This window comes from Polyodon spathula, chromosome 6, assembly GCF_017654505.1.
Source record: "Polyodon spathula isolate WHYD16114869_AA chromosome 6, ASM1765450v1, whole genome shotgun sequence".
In the NCBI taxonomy this organism is placed as follows: Eukaryota; Metazoa; Chordata; class Actinopteri; order Acipenseriformes; family Polyodontidae; genus Polyodon; species Polyodon spathula.
Genome location: NC_054539.1, coordinates 67,086,811 through 67,110,442, shown reverse-complemented (window position 1 = coordinate 67,110,442; position 23,632 = coordinate 67,086,811). Strand labels below are relative to the sequence as shown.

Genomic DNA, 23,632 nt, shown 5'->3' with positions numbered 1-23,632 from the left:
TGTGTATTTGCTTCACAGTCATATTGTTTGTGGTCAATAAAGCAAAAGAAGAAGAATTGTTTTTGTTTTTATTTTAAGACCAGGCTTTTGTACAGTAATTCAAAGTAACAATACAGTACACATGTAAAGCTGTATTTAATGCATACCTCATAAGTTAGTGTTAAATTACGTACAGTATTTATTTAAAGTACTCAAAGTTACAAAACTTGACAGAGTTGTATATTTTGGGCACTTAACTAATTGCATTTAATAAACAGCAGTGCACCATTTCACATTTTGACATTAATTTGTTTCACAAGCAAGGCCATATAAATCTACTTCATAAACACAACCTCCTAACAAATAACAAAACGAAAAATGTATACAAATCTTAATGGCAAAAGTGCATAATTCAAACAACATTAATATGCAACAAAAATAAAAGGTATTACTGCTAGTTACTACAGTAGGATAAAAAACATTTTCCAACTTAACTTTTTTTTTTTTTTTTTATAAACCAAAATGTAGGTTTGGTAGTAATCTAAGCAGTATCACTATTTAAGCAAATATGTGCTGGATTTGCAAAGCTATTAACTCCAATTAGAACAGGCATTGGAGATTCACTTTAACATGATTGGTCAAGGTCCCTAATCTCTGGCAAAGGACCTTGAATGCTATTGTTAAAACTATGATTAATCTGTTTCAAATCAATCCACCGAAAAATATGTAAATACAATATTTGCTTATGTAATTGACTTTTTTTCTGCTAATACATTTTAGGACCTAAAGGTAACTTAAATAGTGAAAAATACACAAACCTGCACCCAAATCTTATAAATATTTTTAAACATCTGTCAGCTTTAAAAACAAAACCCATGGAACACCCATATCTATAGAGACCAATGGTGTATATGTGGAATACTCTGCAAGTTCTGGGGCATTGTATTTTGTTGGGGCTTGAATTTGTGGTTCAAAAGACCAACCTGGAGGTGTTTTATTTGCATTCAGTACAAATGTCAATATATGGTGTGAGTAAAATCTATATATATATATAAAATCCTGGGCTCGTAATAGAACATGAAACAAGCAATGTGATTGGTAGACCAAGGTTCCAGCTATCAGATGGATACGGGCAGTGGGAGCTTTGTCACAGATCAACATGACTGAAATCTGAGACGTAGGTAAAGTTGTAAAGTTATTTTTATTCCTCACGTCTGTACTGTTCATTGTGTCTGCTCTGACAGAAAGAAATAAAATAACCCAGTGCCAACTCAACTCTGCCCTCTGGTGTATTTTTACAATGGCAATGTGCACACTATAAAAAAATACTTTCGTTTACAAGTTTTAACTGAATAATTTTACTCAACTTAGTGTGTAGCTCAGAGTTATACATGAAACTACTTTATTTGGTGTAGGGATATTTAATAAAAACAAAACCAAACAAAAAAGTTTGCCTTAAACATGAGTTATGCTTTTTTTTTTTTTTTTCTTCAAATCCACTGTTTTACCTGGATTATAAATGCAATAAGGCCCTTTAGGGCATCCGCATGTGTTGAATACACAGACTTCGAGGATGGAAATCCTCACAAGGCGTCCGAATATTTGACATATACACACACACAGGGGCGGTAAAAAATAACTGTAAAAATGGCATTTGAAGCAGCTTTTTTTTAATGAACAGAATATAATAAGTGAAGTTGTACTGCAACTAATCAGAGGTTGCAAATTAATTCTGAACGGACATAGCATGTTTTTATCGAGACTACTCAATGAGGCTTGTCCTGGATTGTGTTAGCTAACATATCCTTGCTTCCGATTCTACACTTGTGTGAGCTGACCTGCTCAGAATTGGCTTGTGCTAACAGCAGCAAATGGCCTCAACTTCAACACTATTGCAATTGGGAATTTTTGCAAAGGTTGGAAATAAACATCTAATGATCTCACTCTTACATTTAGCCTCATGTTAATTATGCTAAAAACAGTGAACCAAGGCTATTTGAAATGGTCTTCATTAGCTACAGTAGGCTTGCAGAGCTTAAACCTTTCCAAAGAAGTTTCAGTGTTTCATGAAAAAAGCCCAGTTGTTTATGTTGGGATACATATCATACATTTTTTATTAAAAAAGGACAAAAAAAAGGCTTGTGAGCGAATTATATATATATAGATAGATAGATAGATATCAAGACATTTGCTTCTGTGCAAAGATATTTCAGTGTCTTTACAGTTTTGAGCTATTGCTCAATCAATAGATTGCTTTTTTGTTTTTCATTTAACTTAGAACAGAGTAAGTTGATGTAGAATTACTTGAGCTCATGGCTTCCTGCAATCTATAGGTTTCTGGAAAAAAAAGAAAATATGTTGTTAAGATTCAAAATGATAATTGGTACTTTAGAGCCCTTTTCATAAAGGTTTAACTCATTAATAATTGAACTGTATAAATGCCTTTAGCAAGAGGTCTTGTCATTTTACTGTCCCTCGTAATGTGCCAATGACAGGTTACATCAAATAAATAAACCTTTACAAATAAATCTTGTAACAGTGGTAACCGCTTTTGAGCTTGTGGAGAAGTTGTAATATCACAAGATATTGCAATAAATAGAGTTAAATGGAGGCGGGTTTAAATAGAAATGCAGAGAGAACTAAACACATTATAACTGAGGATGTTACAGAGAGGATATGACACACAGAAAGAGAGAGAGAGATTGATTGATTTTACCTGCTGTGCAGTATGCTATACGATTGTAATTTGACAGTGCTGTTTCTGACACTAAAGATACATCAGCAGTTACTGTATAAAAAACTCTTAAACTCCACTTTTCTGAATTTCTGTCTGAAATCTATCAATGCATTGATGTATTTTAACACATGCATGTATTTATCTCAGATTATATGAATAATTCTAATTTACAGTGTTTGCTTGTAAAATCCATTCACATTTTACTGTGGCACAGCAGGGGCCTGGGATTCTATTTATGTGACTGTTTAAAGGGTTAGAATGTGTTTTTCATGAATATCAAACCCCACTTAAATCATGAGTTAAAGCTTTGTGAATTGGGTCCATAGTTCCATCATTTGTATTATTATGTATGCATGCTACACATTTGTAAATGCTACTAACATTCAACATCCTTTGGGGTACTAACAGGCACTAAAACACAAAACGACCACACAGGACAGCATCTGTGCCAGCAGGCAGGACTGACAGTCAGACTGTAGCAGAGCAGGTAGAAGGTTTATAGGGGTCTATGACACCAGCTCCCAGTAAGTCCAATAAGCGTGCATTTACTGTATACGATTTATGTCTTCAAAAAAACAAGATTTCTCATTCCAGAAAATCAACTTTCACAGGAATTTTAAAAAGCCAACTGTAAAAGCAGTTCAAATACTGTGTAAAATAGGGATGTGTCCAATATACAAATAACAGCTACAATCTAACATTCAGGCAACTGATAATGTAATTAAAAACATATAACTGGTCTGAAGTACCAGTCTGGATCAGTGATAATAGAGCTGGTTAACTATACTACAGTAAAATAAAAAAAGCACCTGCAACATCACATTGAAATTTTAAATCAGCACAGTAATACTGAAGTGTTAGACACTAAGACACTAAATTTTTTGCAGAAAAAAAGTAAAATGAATCATAATGGAAATATAATTTATGTCATTCTTACCCTTTATTATCTTCGTGTTTATTTAATACTATTTCAAAACAACTTGGTAATGGAAAATACATTTTAAAAGCATCGTCAAACATTCAAAATAGCTGAATGAGTTTCTTTGAAGTTACAGTGAGTATTTACTCTTCATAGAGATGTGTTAATTATGAATTGGATCTGATCAAAGGCTGCTGACTGGAGCCCATATTTGGAACTGACAGACGTATCTGGAATTTGACTACACCACTCAGCTAGCAGAGAGTCCATTACAAGAGTGAATGAACAAAGATAAATAAAGAAAGAAAGAAATCATAAATCGCATTTCATGATGTTTTATACTATTAAATAAATAATACGAATCTTCAGCATTTCCCGAACAAGACATTGTAATTTAAGTGATTTTAAAATCCTTACATTTCGGTCTTAGTGGATATTACCAGAACAGGTTTCTTTCATGTTTTTTACTTACTTTTTTGGCCAAAGATGTTAGATCTGTAATGTGTGTTCCCACTCGAAACACCGGCAGTTGTACTCTGTAACAGGAAAAAAAAGAAAACACAGTAAGTGTACATCCTTATTCATCATGAAAGCACCTTCCAAGCAAGTACTCAGGGGTTATTTACTGTATAGTTTTGTGTACTGTAAGTGATTTGATACGTGTGCTTGGACATTTATTCTCTGGTGTAGATTTGCCTTCTTGGTTTTTATGTATGTTTTGAGAATAGAGCATTGTTGCAAAATATCTTTTTGTGTGTTGGAATTAAATCTTAATAGATTAGGTTTATTGAATGCACACTGGATTTCAATAGCAGAGGTTGTTAATGTTACACTTTTTTCATATTCAATGTTAGTAGAAGGTATAAAATGCACACCAGAACTAAGACCATTATCGTATGTGTTTGTAAATTTCTTTGGGATTAGCATGTGACTTTTTCCACATCACATCTCTGTCTGTCAGACTGCGAGAAGTGATTTGCGTAGCTTTTGCTCCCTGGCTTATTGTTCTTGAAGTAGCTTTCGAGGAAGTGCTTGTTTTGATCTTCCATTAAAATCAAAAATTGTCGAGAGGCACGTGACCTCTCAGTGGCAATGCACGCTTAATTCCTGAACTCTGTCTGCAATTGAATTATTTTTGTGTTTTGCATTAATCCGAGTTATATTCAACCACATTGAAAGCCACGATATACATATAAACATGTCGTCGGTTAAGGCAATTTCGAAAAAAGAGGATGAACGCTCGCCTCTTAAGAAAAAATTCAAAGTAACTCAACATATCAAGAGACGATCTGGACAGTGTCATTTTAAATGGAATCACACAGGCCTTGAGACAACAACAGAGCAGCCCAGATGCTACTATTAAAGAGGCACTAAATGAGACATTAGATAATGTATTCACCCCACAGATCACCAGTAAAGCAGTTACAAACTGGTAATTTAGATTTACAGTCCAAATCTCTAAGAAGCTCCAATTCAGAGTTGACTCCTTACAAGTTACAATGCAATCAGAACAACATGCGATGAACGACAACAAACAGAAAATGACAGAACATAGTGCGAAATTGGTCGGGATGGAAGACACGAACCAGAGGAATAATTTACAACTGGTTGGGCTTCCAGATTCTGAAGGAGGATCCGACGCTATTGCCTTTTTGAAGGCTAATCTTCCAAAATGGAAAGAGCCCATCATCTGTATAACATCAAAGACAGCAGCTCTCATCCTCACACATTGATCTTTAACCTTCTAAGATACACAAACAGACAAGCAATTTTAAAGGGTGCAAGAGCAGTTTATCCAATATAACATGGCCGATCAACCTTGCTGATCTTTCCTGACTACAGTAACAAAAAAAGAAGACGAGAGAATTCTAGCAAACTAGAAAGAAGGTGATCTCTTTTGAAATTAAACCATTCCTCGTTTATCCTGTCTTGCTCAAAGTGACTCACGACAGCAGTCAATTTGTTTTCCGTTCCTTACAAGAAGTGGAGGATTTTCTTCAGTCAAAGTCTCTGCATATGATCAGCCCCAAACGACCATGAAGAAATCACATTTTCAGACTTTTGGGGCAACAGATATTGGATGAGTCAGCGGAGATGATAGTCTGAGATCTCATTCTTAGGTTCTGTGCTCTGCTGTATATATACTTATATATATGTTGGATCAATACCGTTTCCTTGGGGGAAAAAAAATCAAAGCTAATAGAAACTGTCATTTCTGAAACACTATGTAGGTTAGGTGCTTGCTTAATTTAGTAGGACTAAGGATGTTTGTGTTTTATTATTAATAACACAGTGAAATTTGGTTACCAATCTTAATAATTGAAGCAGCATTTCAGTTTTTATTATGATCAGGATTAGTTTATATAATCCACAAAATTCATTATTAGACATACCGTAGGTGTTTTACTTAGTACTTATTATAACCTATGAAGTTCACGATGCAATGGGTTTATTGTTAAATGTGTAATCAAGAGGTTACAAACTGTGGTTGACAACAAACTGCTGCTGTATGCCGAGCTGGGGAGTTGCATTGCGTCAAGAGGAGTCATGGCTCAATCTTTTTTGTTTTTCCAAACCAGAGGGGAACTGCGGTTTTTGTGGTGTTTTGTTCTTTGTTTTTTCCTTTATTTTTTTGTACACTTAGCAGCTCACAACGAGGCATGTATTGTTTATTCTGTGCAATATATTTCATCCCAGATAAATGTGCAGGAAAAAGAGTGTTTTTTCATAATGGCATATTTTAACATTTTGTCCTGTAATGTTTAAATTCACTAGTGAAACGTACAGGTGTTTAGCCATTACAGTTCTTACAAAAAGGAAAAGCCCCAGGGCTTGATGGTCTTCCCCTAGAGATATCATTGGTAATTTGGGACATTGTTGGTCCACTGATTTTCGATTCTATTAATCACGCTATTCAGTGTGGTACATTTCATATAGATCAGACAACTGCATTAATTTCTCTCGTTAGAAAAAGTGTTCTAGTTTTCGTCATGTCTCCCTCATTTAATAGTAATTTGAAAATGTATGCTAGGATGCTAGTTGCTAGACTGGAGCCTTTTATAGGGAATTTAATCCACTTTGATCAAACAGGATTCATTAAGGGGCGGTTAGCTTCAGATATGTGCAGATTCCTACACACAGGCTTACACAGGCTATGGGGCAAAGTACAGTTATCACTCCAATTGAAATAAATAGTTCCAAACATCACATATCTCCACATGCTAATGATATTCTCTTGTACCTCTCTAATATCTCTGTCCCCATGTGGTGAAACTGTTTGATGATTTTAGAAAGCTAGCAGGCTGTAAAATTAACTGGACTAAATCAGTATTAATGCTCCTTAATATGGCAGTAAAAATCACTAGGTTACCTACCATTATTCCAACTGATAACTCGTTTACATACTTGGGTATCACTCCTCATTTCGGAAGATTGTCAAGGATAATTTCAGCGCTCTCATGAAGAACATTAAAACTGATTTACAAAGATGGGGTAGTTTACAATTTTCTTTATAGGGAAGAATAGCAGCAGTAAAAATGAATGTTTTAACTTTTAATTTTTTTATGCTACCTGTGTCCCCTCCTCCAAAATACTTTGAGGAAGAACATTCCATGATTTCTAAATTTATTTGGGGAGGCAGATGCTCTAGAATCCAACTAACCACCCTACAATGTACTAAATCATCTGGAGGATGAGCTCTTCTGAATTTAAAATTATATTATTGCGCATTCGAGCTCAGGGCAATGAGGACCAGGATGGACCAGGATTCAAGAGTCCCCTGGCACTCCATAGAAGCAGCTTTGGTTCAGCCACATAGACTTCAAGACCCCCCATTCACTAGGGTTGGTTGTAAAAAAATCTCAGTTTTAGATTTGGCCTGATAGTAATACATTCTTTAAAAATATGGAATAATATTGAAAAAGTCTTGAGTGGCTCTTTTCAATGTAGCCAAACCTCTCCTGTCTGTCATCACCACCACTTTCTATCTGGTGGTCAGCCTTTTGTTTATCCTGTTTGGTCATGCAGGGGTGTTAATATTTTTGATGAAAACGGTATCTGCACATTTCAGATCATTAAGGATAAGTACTCTCTCCCGGGTTCATCCTTCTTTATATCTCTAAAATTTAGATCAGCCATGCAGACCTATGCGGAGCCCTGGAATTCCCTTTTACCATGTCATCCGATGGCAGATTGGATCAAATGCTCACAGAGTCCGAGACATGATTTCTCGTATTTAGAATTTGTTACTTCAAACATGCAGCTGTCTGCCAGTCAGAAACACTTGGGACCGAGAGCTTGGATGGATTGGACTAACTCCTAATTGGGACAGTGTGGTCTAATATTTCCTGCATCTAAAAATGCAGCTCATCAATTAATACATTTCAAGCTCATACACCGAGCCTATGCCCCACCTTACTGACGCTTTAGACTATTTCAATTCCTGCCTGTAACATCTGCCAACTTGGCACTCCATGTACCTTCATGCACGTGTTCCAGGATTGCCCTGTCATTGCCAGTTTTTGTGAGCTCTGTGCTATCTAATTTCACAGGGGTTAGTTTTGGACCTGATCCATGTTTATGTTTTTTAAATGATGACTCGTTATTTGATTTTTCATTAACACAAAATAAAATTTTAGTAACAGGTCTAACTTCGGCGAAGAAAATCAATCCTGCAGCTTTGGATTACTCCAGACCTGCCTCTGTCTCAATACTAGATCACTGCTTTTCAAGATATTGTGCACTTAGAACGCACTACAGCTAGACTGAATAGGGCTCGGTCATCCACAGTGAGGCACGGAGTGTGGGTTCTGCAGCCAATGCTGACTTTATCTTGGCATAACAGCTTTTATTTCAGATGTACAGTTATTGTCCTTTTCCTTTTGAATATATATGAATAACACTATGAATAGTATGAATAATATATGAATAACACTGATTTTTTTTTTGTTGTTCTTGTTGTTATTGTGGTTTACACACACAGACACACACACACACACACACACACACACATATATATATATATATATATATATATATATATATATATATATATATATATATATATATATATATATATATATACACACACATATATATATATATATATATATATATATATATATATATATATATATACACATACATATACACACACACACAGTAAAAAAATAAAAAATATTAATCACAAGAAAATGCACTCACCCTTGTTTGCTGAGAGACGTATCTTGATAACGAAAATGTCTTCAGCAGTACGTCCCGTATCTATAGTTAAAGTACATACATATTGTATATTAGACAATGGATTGCTGTATTACATCATGATTTGAATTACATGGCACATACTACATACTGTAATAAGTATTTAACTTGGAAAATTGTAACTACTGGGTCATTTTACTGTAACCATTAGGTTCCTATTGTAAAATGCCTTGGTACTTAATTGGTAAATGACTTAATTGTGTAAGGATTACTGAGCACACAATAATAACCCTCTTTTGATTATTAGCAAACAATTAGAAGGTGATGCTTAAAAAAAAGGACTCAATAGATACACTATACTGTAGTTTCCAATTAATTTCTTATAATAAATTATGTAGTATGTTGCCAATTGAAATTGTTACTGAACATTACATATCACCAATCCCAATTACTCAGTTCTCATTTAAATATTAAAAAAAGGTTATGAAACCTACCTTACTGTCCAATAGTGTTCCAAAGACTAGAACAAAGAATCCCTAATGATTAGAGAAAACATGAGCACACATTACTGCGTTACACGTTAATGCAATTGTTTTACCCAGTTTATCTGAGGTCTTTCTGGTCTTTTTCTCTGTTATGCTCTTAACTGTATGAATGTACATAAAGAGAAATAAATGATTTTTATGTGAGATATATACATTTATTCTGTGTTTCTTGGATCTCTGTTGAAAAACAAGTTGCACATGCCAACTTTAAATTTTCCTGGTGTGCATGTGCAAAATGTAAAATAAATAAATAAATAAATAAATATCCCTAAAATGCATTTAATGAAAAGTGCCCATGATTTTTTAAAATACATTTTACACTTTTTTTGACAGTGGCAGAAATAATGAAGTGCAGCTGAAACAAAGACTGCCAGAGAAAAGAACAAAAAAAAAAAAAACTCCAACCACGCATGGCTGTTTGTTGCACATCATTCAATAAACCTTGCAGCTGTGCAAGGTTTATGCTACAGTATATTAAATCTAAGAACTGCATCTCTGCCCTTTACCATTAATTATGGATATACTATTTCACACAAATACCTAGACAAAGAGAAGGAGATGTGATACCTTTTTATTGGACTAACTAAATACCAATTAATCACAAGCTTTCAAGACCTCAAGTTCTCTTCTTCAGGTGAAAGTAGGAAATAGATTGTTTACATTATTTTAAACTAATAGTAAACGTCAATCTCTCTTTTCTACTTTCACCTGAAGAAGAGACCTTGAGGTATTGAAAGCTTGTGATTAATTATTATTTTGTTAGTCAAATAAAAGGCATCACATCTCCTTCTCTTTGTCTATCATCTCTGGACTAATACGGCTACCAGTTCATCTGTCAAATACAAATACCTGAAATGCATTGAGCACTGTGAACACAACATTGATTCCCTTGTTGTCAGGCGCAACCACCGTTCCAATTCCAAATCCCCAGGTAAGACCCAGAAATGGTGTTAAGATGGCGATGCATCTAGCAACTACTTTTAAGGTGCTTGTTTCTTCAGCCCTAGGCTTGTCTCCAATAGTTCGTCTTAGCATCTTGACAATTACCACAACCAGTATGATCAAATTGATTGTAATTATGACCAGGGCAGGTATAACAAAAGCAAGGAGGACCATGGTGTTATCCCAGTTCAGCCAGCATGCCCCTGTTCTTGTGTAATTACCCCCAGGGGCAGTAACAGCTACCGAAACAACAGCAATAAGAAGTGGACAGCCATAGCCCAAGCAGAATGCAATCGCCAGCATTTGTGACTTGCCTAGGTCTTTGAAGACCAGGACTACTCGGAAGAAAAGCAGAATAGCTAAAGTTAACATCCAGAAGAACAAGGCCAGGTAGAAAAAGTGAATAAAAAAAGTGGCTGCACTGCAGGCTGGTGTGGAGGGGTCAATCGCAGCCCCTATGATGAACCATATATCAGCGATCAACAGAGATAAAGCGAGGTTCACAATTGAAACATGTCGAATGTAAGAGGTCTTATTTTTGTTCACACTCTGCCATACAACTCCTTCAATAAGAAGGCACAAAACTAAGCTTCCCATGGAGATGCCCAATCCAATATAGGTAATGTAATCTAATGCTTCTTTTACACCTGGGTCTGTTATCTCTTTGGGTGACATTAAGATTGAGAAGGAAGTCAAGTGTTCACACTGACAGCGAATGGTACTGTTTTCCAATATCAGTGGGTTACAGCCAAAGTCATCCCATGATCCTGTGTTGTTGAAGAGATTGAAGTTCCAAAAGACACACTGAGGGTTACCCAAAGAAGTATTCTTCAGTATAAAGTCCAAGCCAACATTTTTAACATTGCCACGCACTGTCGTTGTCAAAACAATGCCATTTACTTCTTTGTTTGTTGTGTTGTTTCTGAGTGGGAGGATGTCTGAAAGGTTTAAGTAAGCAATACTAACGATTAAAGTGTTGTTAGGAAGAGTGCTTAGTTCTGATTGAGGAATATTTACACTACCACTGACTCTTGTATTGTTAAAATTAAAGGCCTCATTGTAGTCACTGTTTTTTGCAATTTTAGTCGCCTTCAAATTAATGTTATTTGTTTCTAGTTGAAAGGAAGAATTTGTAGATAATGACTTGGTGAAAAGTTCCACTGACTGCAGTAAACGAGAGCTGGAATTATCAGTTGCATTCTTATTTAAGGTGTTCCAGGATTGTAACGAATCCAATCCTATTACATTGTTCACTGTTTCAAGAAATCCCTAAAACAAATAAGAAAAGGTAAACAATCTTAAAACAGCACTCAAAATATCAACAATAACTGCAACAGCAACCAGTCGATTTATATATAGCAACAACTTATAAGTACACGGGTCATTATGGTAAAAGGCACATAAAGACACTCCAGGCTAATTGTAATAAAAAACATATCATATATGATATAAGCGGGCATTCTGAAAATCATAAATCAAGTGCATATTCAATGTGAAAATGCTTTGGAATAAATTATTTCCAGTAAGTATGTATTGAAAAAAAAAAAAAAACATGTTTCTGTTTTGAACAAATACTTATTTTTCACTTTATTACTAGTTTATGAATAGGGGGTAAGGATATATACATCTGACACCTAATGTTTCTTTCTCAGCTGGTGAATGAAAACTTACCGTCAATTCAGTCTTAGTAATGGTGACATTTTCAGCAGCGTTTGAAAAGGTGTTCAATATATTAACCACTGAGGAAATGGTTGCAGTTGATGAAGTTATATTGCTTTTTAAATTTGTTGAAGTGGTCTTTAGATTTTCAATTAAGGAGGGTAGCAACGTTTGTACTTGTATTGGGCTGCTTGTCAGTTGCTGTTGTAAAGGGAAGATCAATCATAGTTATAGTAGGCAACAAAATAACTAAGTGGTAAAATATTCTGAACCTGTGATATAATACATTACACCACAATTGAGAAAATCCACCAATCAAAAAACATTGTATATTCTCTGGATCTAATGAAAAAACGTGGAAAGTAATTAGTACTGTCACCTAATTCATCATAAAAATTTAAATTTACAGCAGACTGCTAGGTTTTCACATTTTACATTAAAATGTTCAGGAAGGATCTCATGATCCTGAGGTCTTAAATAACCTTTTCAACTCATTTGTGAGATCCTTCTCAGTACAAAAAACAATACAAAAACAAATCAGATAACATTTTTGGTTTGATCTGTAGTGTATACTGTAAATAACTTTTAACACTTTCCTCACAGTATTACGATACTGTTTTAGTTTAGGCTTTATGCCTGGGCCCAAACATTACAACACATCGACTGTTTCTTGTGTGTTATTATGGTTCTGAAATAAGTGTCATAGATTTATTTTAAAAAATAATAGAAATACAACCCTATTTTTACCTGTATTTTTCATTGTAAACATAGCCAGAGAGAAAGAGAGATTTCATAATTACTAAACAGCACTACTGCTTACCCAACATTTACTTGAAATATTTATTAACAAGTATTTTATTAACATATATTGTAGCTCTCTATTTGAATAATTAGCCACTTCAAATTGAATAGAGCTTATTACATATGTGCATATGTTTTGAAAACAGGAACATTACCAAAGTTTTAAGGAAAATGTCATTGATTGCGTTTAATACACATGTGTTACTTATAGTAATCCAAGTCCCACTTTTGCATTGCACAGTGATAGTTCCAGTTTGTTGTGGTGGACATGCTGTTGTGATGATGTCATTATTCTGTCCAACACCGTAGGTAGGCTGAGAACATAACACTTCATTTTCTGGTTTAAACAAAGAAGAAACAGGTCACATATTTCCTAACGGTGGGTACGTTTCTTAGTTTTTTTTCTTTGATACAGTAAAATATTATAAATATTATTATATGATCAACCATACTCAATAAAATGTCAGTAAACATAAAACGACCACCTATGACCCAGTTGTAAACAAGGCCTCAGTCTCACTGGATAAATCTCCTGGTTAATTTTTTTTTTTTTTTTTTTGCATAGTTTTTACTCTTATGTTAGATATTAGAAATGTATGTAAACTTTCATTACAATAAACTCAAATATATATTTAATTGCATCACTTTATTACACAGAAACCAACAAATGTATTGTAGCTTAATATTTGGAGAAGGGAATGAAATAAGTTTGAGCATAGTGCAGAGTTTCAAGTACTGTATGTAAAAAATAAGAAAATAAACAGCAGCCTCTGAACCAGCCTGTGGCTTTAGGCAGAGATCACTATTTGGCAGCTTGCTCATCCTAATCTGGACTGTTTACTAGGGCCATGAGCAGCTGTGTTAATCCTCTTTTTTTATTATTATTTTAATATATGGTATAATGCCTGTTTTAATATTTCATTTAACTGCTGTGTTATTGTGAGGGTTAACTTAATAAATCATTGATTGTGTTGCTTGTTTTTATTTATTTATTTATTTAATCTACAAATTACTGAGGTGGTTTAGATGAGGTTTCACTATGTTGACTATTCTGTAGCCTGCTAATGTAGATCATCAGCATCATCCCTTAACATACCTGTACATGTACTGAATGTACTCACCGGTCTTTTTAAAAGATTCCAATGTAATGTCCTTGGTAATTAATTTCTGAAGTTGGTTTGTTACCTTACATGTTATGACTTGAATCTTCACACATGTTTGTGGGTATATATATGTAAAATTGGCACAATTCTGATCCTGTGAAGCTATTAGATCTGTAAAACAGAAATAAAGAAAAGCAAGAATATACATAAGAACTGTTAAAACTAAATGTAAAGCGCACTTGAAAAGGTTGAAAAGAGTATCTTTATAACTAGAAAGTGCACAACACCGTACATGATGATATTAAAATCTTACTGTTTCACAAAGCAGGTTTCTCGTCAAATCTACATGTACAGTAATTTATAATATATATATACTATATATATATCTATATATATATATATATATAATATAGATATATATTATATATATATATATTAATAGGTATATATAATAATGATGTCAGTTATGCATTTTTATTGTGTTTACTGTACTTCAATTAGTAGCCTATTGTTTTGTAAGGTATAATAACTGAAATAATTTGAAAAGATGTCAATGTAGAAAAACTGCAGTGTGGGCCAGAGAGTGTCTTTCTTGCAAACTTTATTCATCTTACTTGCAGCAATCAAGCCAAACAGAACATCACAATGCAATTGTCAGAGTAAACTCTTAGAGATGTAAAAGGTCAGACCCATTTCATGAGTGCAGAGAGCCTTGCTGGGGTAGTATGCTATAGACATCTTGAAATGGTCTGCAGTAGCAGGACACCAAATACAAATAAGCAAAGTTCAAAAATAAAGCCTTAGATGTTCAATTGTATCGGATAAACAAATAACATAATTTTTAACGATGTAGGCAGACCACAAAGCTACGCAACTTCCTTCATTGCACCTAATCTATGTGCATTTGACTTAATGTCAATTTGTATTTTTGCTCCATCTTTTGTTGGTTTTATTTTATGAAGTAAACAAAGAATAAAATGACTTGCCTCCAGGTTCAATCTTTTTGTCATTAAATGTCATTGTGTAAGTCTCTGTACCCACAGGGATACAGCACTTCAATACTTGACTGGTCACACTACTGTTACACTCATATTTCATTTGTTCAGGATACACAGTGATTGTTGGCAATGAATACACATTCATTCTAGCCGTTGCAGTGGTATTTCTTGATTCATAAGAAAATACACAACGGTAGTCACCTAAAACAAACAAGCAAGAAAAGCATCTTATACTGGGATATTTTAAGAAGTGTATTTATAATAAAACATTTGGTTAATTAGATTTATTTACAGTAGCACAGCAATGTACTACAAATCCCAACCAATTTAAAAGCAGTAAGGCTGCACATTTTGCCTGCTCACCTTACAGACACCAACCTAAGCATCTGCAACAGAGGAGTTTAATAGCACAGACATAATTGAAGGATGACTCACTAAGTTTTTAAAGGTTGGATCCTGCAACCTAGCCTGCTGGAACAGAATTACAAATTCAATGCTGCTAAAAGTGGGCAATGTGGGCCCTCTAGCAAAGACTAACTAATAAGGCAGAATTGCAATTTGTAGCACCTAACATTTGACCGTTATAATGTTTGCATACTGTAACACAGCACATTGATGATAAATTGGAGCAGTGAGTTTTTCTTCTCACTAAATACCATTGGGGAAAAAAGCAGTAAGATTGACAGTACCGGTAATTCTATTATTAGATCATAGTACTCGATCATGTGTGGAGTTCACACAGACTAAAATAAATATTCTTGTTAATGCTTATTTTATAATTGAGACAGCATTGGAGTTTATAGTTTTTCAATTGTTTTTGTTATTCCATAATATAAATTTTAGAACCTTGTTTATAAAACAACTACATTACAGAACACCATCATATTAGGAGTCCTCTGAAAATGACAATACTTTGAAATATTATACTGTGACTTTGTGAAAACGAACTTCGCTGTTTTGAAATGATGATATTGATTCACAGGGGTAAAAAAAAAAGTGTTAATGGAAATGAATTATGGGGTGGATTAGGGAACTACAAATATGATTTATTTTGAAATTACCAAGAGAAACAGCATCTGTAGAGAACAAAGTGCTGTTATAAAATGGGTAATGTGCAATAAAAATAAGGCATTAGGAATTAAGAATACCTATCAAATTTTCTTATATATATATATTATATATATATATATAGGTATATATATTATATATATATATATAGAGTATAACTAGAGGCAGTACACTCTCTGTGGGATCACAGGGTGGACTGGAGGCTGTATCATTGGTAGTACTTCCATGATGGCAGCCTATGGTGGTGTTAGCATAAGAACCACTCTAACGTATTCTCTTTTTTTGTCTGACTTGGTCTTCAAATATTTTAGGTTTAGGGATACAGCTATTAGAATCCGCCCACCTTTTTGAGCTGTACCATGTTCTGGCTGTGTATTTTTTATAGTGTGATGTGTGGTATGTGTGAGCTATGGCATATTCTCATGACAATGGAGAACATTTTTAAACTGCATGTAAGCCAAGCCAATCACATGCAAATCCAATCCTCCACATGAGAGGATTTAGAGATCTTTCTGCACAAATGGAAAACTTTTTTTTTTTTTTTAAACTCCCTTTTTTGGACATATTCAGAGATGATTTGTCTCATGTTATATAAATGTAAATTTGAACAAATCAACCACTAAGTCTGTTAAACCAAAGAACACTTTGCAATGAATCAATGCACAATTTGAGTTAATCAAAGTTGTGCTATGTGTTTGTCAAATAATGGTGACACGATGCATGAGATACCCGTGATTTGTGATGTATACTATAGCAACAATGAAACAACAATGAATTTTTGCAATGAAAAAAAACAGCATTTACTCACCTTCCCATAGTTTGTTGACTGTTGTGATCGTAAGATTCATTTCATTCTTATCACTAGCGGAATTCCATACTGAACCACTAGGTTTCAAAAGAATGAAATCACCTGTACCTTGTTTCAAATACCATGAAGTATTATAATTGTTTGCTATGTCAGTTGTGCAGGTAATGGTTGTTACATCACCACTAGACACACTCTGTATTTTCATTTCTGTCTTATTTCCTGAAAAAGTTTCAAATCATTAAAAAACTAAACCAAGCATTTTCCTTGAAACAAACACAAAACAGGGAAAAACAAAACAGCATGTTTTACTCTCCTCATATGAGATGCTGACTTCATATTCTCAATGTTATGAAAACTCCATGGACACAATCTTCCCTTTATTTTTGACCTATGACCTAATATGGCTGCCATATTATGATGTGTTCACGTACATTTTCGGTTCCCGGATGAAAAATGAAAAAATGACTTAAAAGTAATCACACAGTTGTATTCTATGATTTTATGTCAAGTCTGATCGTGGGTATCATTCAGTAAAAAGTATGCCTTTTGTTGAAGTAATTTCACAAAGCTGCTGCTACCACACTCTTAAATATCTCAGTGTTAGATAATGCCCAATAATAATTTTATAGCATTTACAGACACATTTCAATATTTTACGTCATGTAAAAAATGTTGACAGCTGAATAGTTGAATGTGATTTAATTGAACAATATTATGTCAGGCACACAAGTTTAAATCATTTACCCATAATCATCAATCAGCAAATCTAATTATTGCGTCACAAAATCTAATTTAAATTAAAGGCTTTTAATTAACTGTTAATTACATATGACTTATACTTACCCATTTGTACGAATTTCACATAAATATTTTCTTGCCAGACAGCTCCAAAACCTGTTTTTATTTCACAAGTATAGCCTAATACTGAAACAGATTTTGATTTGCAAATTTCTGAAGTTGGTGTATAGATAGAACAGTATGGATTGTTTGTGCTCTTCACCCCTAGAAAATGATTTACAAAGTTCCTGTTATTTTATTTTAGTGCTGGATGACATAAATAGTATATTCATATTCTAAAATGTAGAACATAATCATTTTTTTCTGTAATTACATTTTTTAGTTAGGTGTTACTTACTGATCGTGTTTACTTATGTGTCTAAACCAGCAAATACAATGTTTAAAATACATTTCTATATGACAGTGCTCAACCACCCCTACCTATTATACACCACCTTTCTACCTGCGTTTAAATAATTCCTGATAAATTCTGGTGTTTTGCACATTTAGCAGTTAATGTTAAATACCTCCTTACCACTCAATGTATTCTTTCCATCACTCCATCCAACAGTGAAGTAATCCATGTATGGTGTTATGCAGCACTTCAGGTCATTGGTTTCATCACAAAAGGCAGTAACTGATGAAGTGGATGTGATTGTTGGTTTATTTTGAATTGTGATTTGTTGTGTATATTTGTATATTACAAAACCATCTTCGAAAATGCAAGTATAATTTGCTGTGAAGAAATAAGTGAAAAAGGTTACTTATACCCCAAACACACATTATAAATGCATTTAACCAACCAGGAATTCAAAATTTTAGATACTTCTATAGGTTGTGTGTGCTAAAACCCAACAACTTCTTCACAAACCCTTTCTCCTGATGGCAGGATCTTCTACATTAGTATTGTTGATTTAGCAGCCATCTTATTTCAGCATTTACACATCTCTGTATTTAACTTAAGACAAACACAGAGACCTTGTTGAGGGCTGTTTATATTCGTGAGGGAGACCATTTTCCAGAGTTACACACAAGGTGGCAGCCTTGAAACATGTCTTATTCAGATGATATAATCTTTAACAGGATAATGCACTAAGCCGCCCAAGGAACAACTCCTGTTTCCACCCACGCAAAACCCCAACTAAAAAAAAAAATATAAACAAAAAGAATAGCTGCTTATACTCAATCAATAAAACAATGAAAACATATTGCATGTACTTACCATTGTATCCAGGGTGAACTGTTAATGTTGTACCATTTGCTGTTTTGCTAATGACATGCCTTCCATCAACTTTGACATCTGTATCATTCACTTTCCACAATGAATTGGAATAATTTACTCCAATGACACAATTCAGGGTTAACGTGTCCCCTTCAAAGGCCACGGTGGGAGTGGAAGTAAATTCTGTCTTGTCTAATAGCAATAGACAGAATATAAACAATAAATAATTAGCTAGCAACCTTTAATATATATTGTATTCATTAAGCAAAAACAAACAAACACACTTTATTTTAATTTAAATATTCTGCAGGATCTGTACCTGTTAGAAAATATGCTTAAAGTCACTAATGCTAAGGCAAAGGTCAGTTGTGCCTGCCTATAGGCTGCTATGTGGGTGCAAAGGGGTGAAATCAAATTTGGCCAGTGAACTGATTTAGGTACCGTGCTTTGCACACGGTCTGTCGTGCTGATCGATTTTGAAAACAGTGATCAGGTTTGCCTTGTGCTTCAAACAAACCTCCTCTGAGAAGGTCATATCTGCTAGCAGCAGATATTGATCACACATTAAAACAGGAATGTAAAAGGAAACCATTTAGGATTCAACTGAATCCCTGAGTGAAACGTTAAGAATTGTTTTCTCAAGTACAGTACATAGTAATTGCTCGTACAATTTAGCATTCAGATTGCAGTAGTATATACATATATGTGTGTGTGTGTGTGCGCGCGCACGCGCGCGCTATGAGCACTACTGTAATCTTTATGCGGTGTCAGCTAGGCCAGGACTCGGATTATGTTTTTTGTGTTAGTCTGGTAAAAAATATATTGGTCTTAATTTAAGAGAAAGAGAATGCCGTAGTGTGCCAGAGATCGAATTATTCCTGTTATAAAACAGGCTTGGCAGAAAACATGAAGCTACTGGTTGGAAGGGACTTAACCCTACTATGAGAGAAACTGTGCAGTTTGTTTCAAACCTACCGAAATGTGTTTAGAAGACTTGGCATAAGTTATAGCTCGAGTTTACCAATATATTTTAGTTCAATAAGTGTGGTAACATCAGAGTAAGGGGTGGTGACATCTAAAACAATGCAGCAACAAGTTTTGTGCCAGAAGTTACGTTTTATGCCATAAATTACATTTTGCTGTGTTCCCAAGTGTACTATTATGTGTGGGGCACTGAGTCTCTCCCGATACAGAGGCAGATTAACAGTCAACCATAGACAATGATCTCACACGTGAACAGAAGTGTTTATTATATGCTGTTTACATGAACTAATATTCCACAAGGTAGCTCAATATTCTATGTATTTATTCTGTACAATCTTACCTGATTCTGAATATAGCATTTAGATAACTGCAATGGAATATTAGCCTGCATGTAAACATAATGAGTGTTGGATTCAGTTCTCATCTACTCTGTACCTCTATTTCATTAAACACATTCTGATTTGCTTTGAACACATTTTGAACATCTGGACAAGGTAAATAAACACTGTGTGATTTGCGGTATAAGTAGCATTTAGTCTGTGTTCACCTATACTAATAATTATGTTCTTACCAGTAACAACTGCTATAAAAGATGACTGGTCAACTGTATAGCCTTTCACAAGAAGAGCTGATGTTACTTTGCTGTTTCCTGCCTGCAAGTCGGAAGATGATGATGTCCCAGTTGTCGTTATCTCATAGTCTACAATAACACTGCCGCTTCTGCATTAATGAAAACAGAAATTATCTAAAGAAAGGAACTGATCATTCTCATTTCTAAATAAAATTGGTTTTGATGGCAATAGGAAGTACCAATATTTGTTAAAAATACTTTAATCATATGCAGTTGAATTATTATAATTATATTCTTCCTATGGATGAGAGAAAAAAGTGGAAACTTCAAAAGTTGAAGTCCTTCATGCTGTTAACCTAGAATAACAGGAAATATAATTGTTTGGGAGTGGTGATACATTTTTCTTTGGAAATAAAACAAAAGATGATTAAACTGCACTTGGACATTTTTATACAGGCGAGTGCCATAAAAGTGTAGTGGTGTCAGTGTCACTGGTAAGCAGTGTATTCTACATTGTTTGCTGTGGCACTGAAAGTAGTCATTTGTGCTATTTCAAATAAAAAGGAAGGGGAGAAAACTGAAGTTGAAAGAATACATAGGCACACAAAATATGTAATTCTAGTATTACCATTGTGTTTATGTACCTTCTTTTGTATAAAGATGTGATAACCTTTATGAAGAAGATGTCTAAAATCTTCAGCTAAACAGAAGACACATTTAGGTTACTACAACTAAAACTACTAATAATAAACAGCTTACCTGAAACCTGTGACTTGTATTGTCTGAAAGCCCTTTATAGTTCCAGAATAACTCCTAGTTATCTGAAAAGAAGAAATCCATTGCAAATATACTATATGTATGTATGTGTGTGTGTGTATATATATATATATATATATATATATATATATATATATATATATATATATATATATATACGCACACACACACACAAACATACTATAGTGGCTATAGAAAGTCTACACCTCCTTTCAAAATGTTCACCTTTTGTTGCCTTATAGACTGGAATTAAAATACAATTTTTTTTTTTTTTTTTTTTTTTTTTTTTTTCATTTATCTACACATCCTACCCCACAACTTCCAATGAAAAAAATATTCTAGAAATTTGTAGAAAATGTATTAAAAATAAAAACTGAAATAGCTTGGTTGGATAAGTGTCCACCCCCCTTGTAATAGCAATCCTAAATTAGCTCAGGTGCAACCAATCACCTTCAAAATCAAACACTAAGCTAAGTGTCCTCCACCTGTATTAAATTGTAGTGATTCACATGATTTCAGGATAAATTCAGCAGTTCCTGTAGGTTCCCTCTGCCGGGTAATGCATTTCAAAGCTAAGACTCAAGGCACAGATCAGGAGATGGGTATAAAAAAATATCAAAGGCCTTGAATATACATTGGAGCACAGTCAAGACGATTATTAAGAAGTGGAAGGTGTATGGCACCACCAAAACCCTGCCTAGATCAGGCTATCCCTCCAAACTGGATGACCAAGCGAGAAGGAGACTGATCAGAGAGGCTACCACGAGGCTAACGGAAACTTTACAAGAGCTACAGGCTTTTATGGCCAAGACTGGTCAAAGTGTGCATGTGACAACAACATCCCAAGCACTCCACAAATCTGGCCTGTATGGTAGGGTGGCAAGAAGGAAGCCATTACCCAAGAAAGCCTGCCTTGAATCCCATTTGAAGTATGCAAAAAAACAGGAGATTTTGTAGCCATGTGGCAAAACACAGCTCATCACCCAAAGAACACCATCCCTACTGTGATGCATGGTGGTGGCAGCATCATGTTATGGGGATGTTTCTCATCGGCAGGGACTGGGGCACTTGTCAGGATAGAAGGGAAAATGAATGGAGCAAAGTACAGTTAGGTCCTTGAGGAAAACCTGCTGCCCTCTGTAAGAAAGCTCAAACTGGGACAGAAGTTCACCTTTCAGCATGACAACGCCCCAAAGCACACAGCCAAAGCTACACTGGAGTGGCTAAGGAACAAAAAGATAAATGTCCTTGAGTGGCCCAGTCAGAGCCCTGACCTAAATCCAACTGAAAATTTGTGGCATGGCTTGAAGATTGCTGTCCATCAACGCTCCCCAAGGAACTTGACAGAGCTTGTTTTGTAAAGATTTTGTTTTTGAAAAAAAGTGGAAAGTGAAAAAAAATCCTCATTTAAATGCATGAAACTCTGAGGCACTGACACAACAAAATGCGAAAAAGGTTCAAGGGGGTGTAGACTTTCTAAAGTAGACTTTGTAAATTAAAAAGTCAATTTTTTTAAATGAAATACAAACTTCTAATGTTACAGAACTAGTAAGACGCAACAATGTGTATACAGGAGTTTTATTGTCTCCTTCCTTTTCTGTCATGCTTGCATTATTATTCAGAAGTTATAATTAAATTAGTGTCTTTTTTTATATACCTAATCCGTCCTGTCACCAACACACAAATATGTCAAGCTAGAGTGGTTGGGCTGTATTTATCTTTGAGTTTGCAAACACTGACTCTGTCTTACCACTAGAGAGCGTAATAACATACAGCCACTCTGACTGATCAAACTTATTCTGCATGCATGCTTGGGCTGACAAATGGGATCTGAAGAGCATATGTTGTTTTAATACCTTAAAATACATGCATCAAGATAAAAAATTAAAGCACAAAATCACAAGCTTTCTTAGGCATAAACATCCAAAGAATAAAGCCAGTGCTGCGCATGCAGCTGACACACATAACACACAAAAATAAACACTCACGGCATCTTCAATGTCATGTTTGTACTGGTTATATAACGGGGATGATTTATTATTTAGAGCAGGTACAAATTCACGGTCCATCGAAAAAGAAATTTTTATAACATAAGCTGTAAAACAAGAACATTATTAGTAAAGATTCTAAAATGAAAATGAAAAAGGCAGGAAATTGTCAGGTAACTCCCACCACTCCACCCTTCCTTCACCCATGTTCTGACAAGGCTTTCCAGCACAAACTGCTTAACTGGCACAGTAGGCAACACTAGACAACACAGGCAGTCACCACTACTGGGCAGGTCAGTGGGTGGCTGAGGATTCAAAAGTTCTCTGAAACAGCCCAATTCCAGCTGAGTGCTCATGAACTTAAATGAACACTCAGTCGGACTAACAATTTGGCTAAACAGATTTTTAAACTATTCTTCAGCTTATAAGAAATTAAAAGGCCTCTTGTTAGTTTAATTGAGTATTTAATAAAGAATCAGTTTGAAAAAAAGTAACGGCAGACACAGGGGGGTCCCCAGGACCAGGATTTAGAACAACTAATCTAAGGCATATTAG

The 23,632-nt window shown here is 34.7% G+C and overlaps 1 protein-coding gene across 1 annotated transcript in view; it reads right to left on the bottom strand.

The window, feature by feature from the left end:
- Positions 1-51: 51 nt before the first annotated feature.
- The window catches only part of LOC121317506 (adhesion G protein-coupled receptor F5-like), a 34,646-nt gene continuing 11,065 nt past the window's right edge, over positions 52-23,632 (bottom strand). The window contains exons 6-21 of the mRNA XM_041253513.1: positions 23,078-23,184; positions 21,072-21,133; positions 20,313-20,461; positions 18,758-18,949; positions 18,071-18,271; positions 17,602-17,760; positions 16,759-16,977; positions 14,871-15,083; positions 13,903-14,055; positions 12,937-13,118; positions 11,993-12,181; positions 10,229-11,590; positions 9,329-9,370; positions 8,838-8,897; positions 4,108-4,171; positions 52-2,316 (exon numbers count right to left, since the gene is read on the bottom strand). Coding sequence (XP_041109447.1) covers positions 2,249-2,316; positions 4,108-4,171; positions 8,838-8,897; positions 9,329-9,370; positions 10,229-11,590; positions 11,993-12,181; positions 12,937-13,118; positions 13,903-14,055; positions 14,871-15,083; positions 16,759-16,977; positions 17,602-17,760; positions 18,071-18,271; positions 18,758-18,949; positions 20,313-20,461; positions 21,072-21,133; positions 23,078-23,184 — 3,422 coding nt within the window. The 3' untranslated portion in view covers positions 52-2,248. The remainder of the gene's footprint in view (positions 2,317-4,107; positions 4,172-8,837; positions 8,898-9,328; positions 9,371-10,228; positions 11,591-11,992; positions 12,182-12,936; positions 13,119-13,902; positions 14,056-14,870; positions 15,084-16,758; positions 16,978-17,601; positions 17,761-18,070; positions 18,272-18,757; positions 18,950-20,312; positions 20,462-21,071; positions 21,134-23,077; positions 23,185-23,632) is intronic.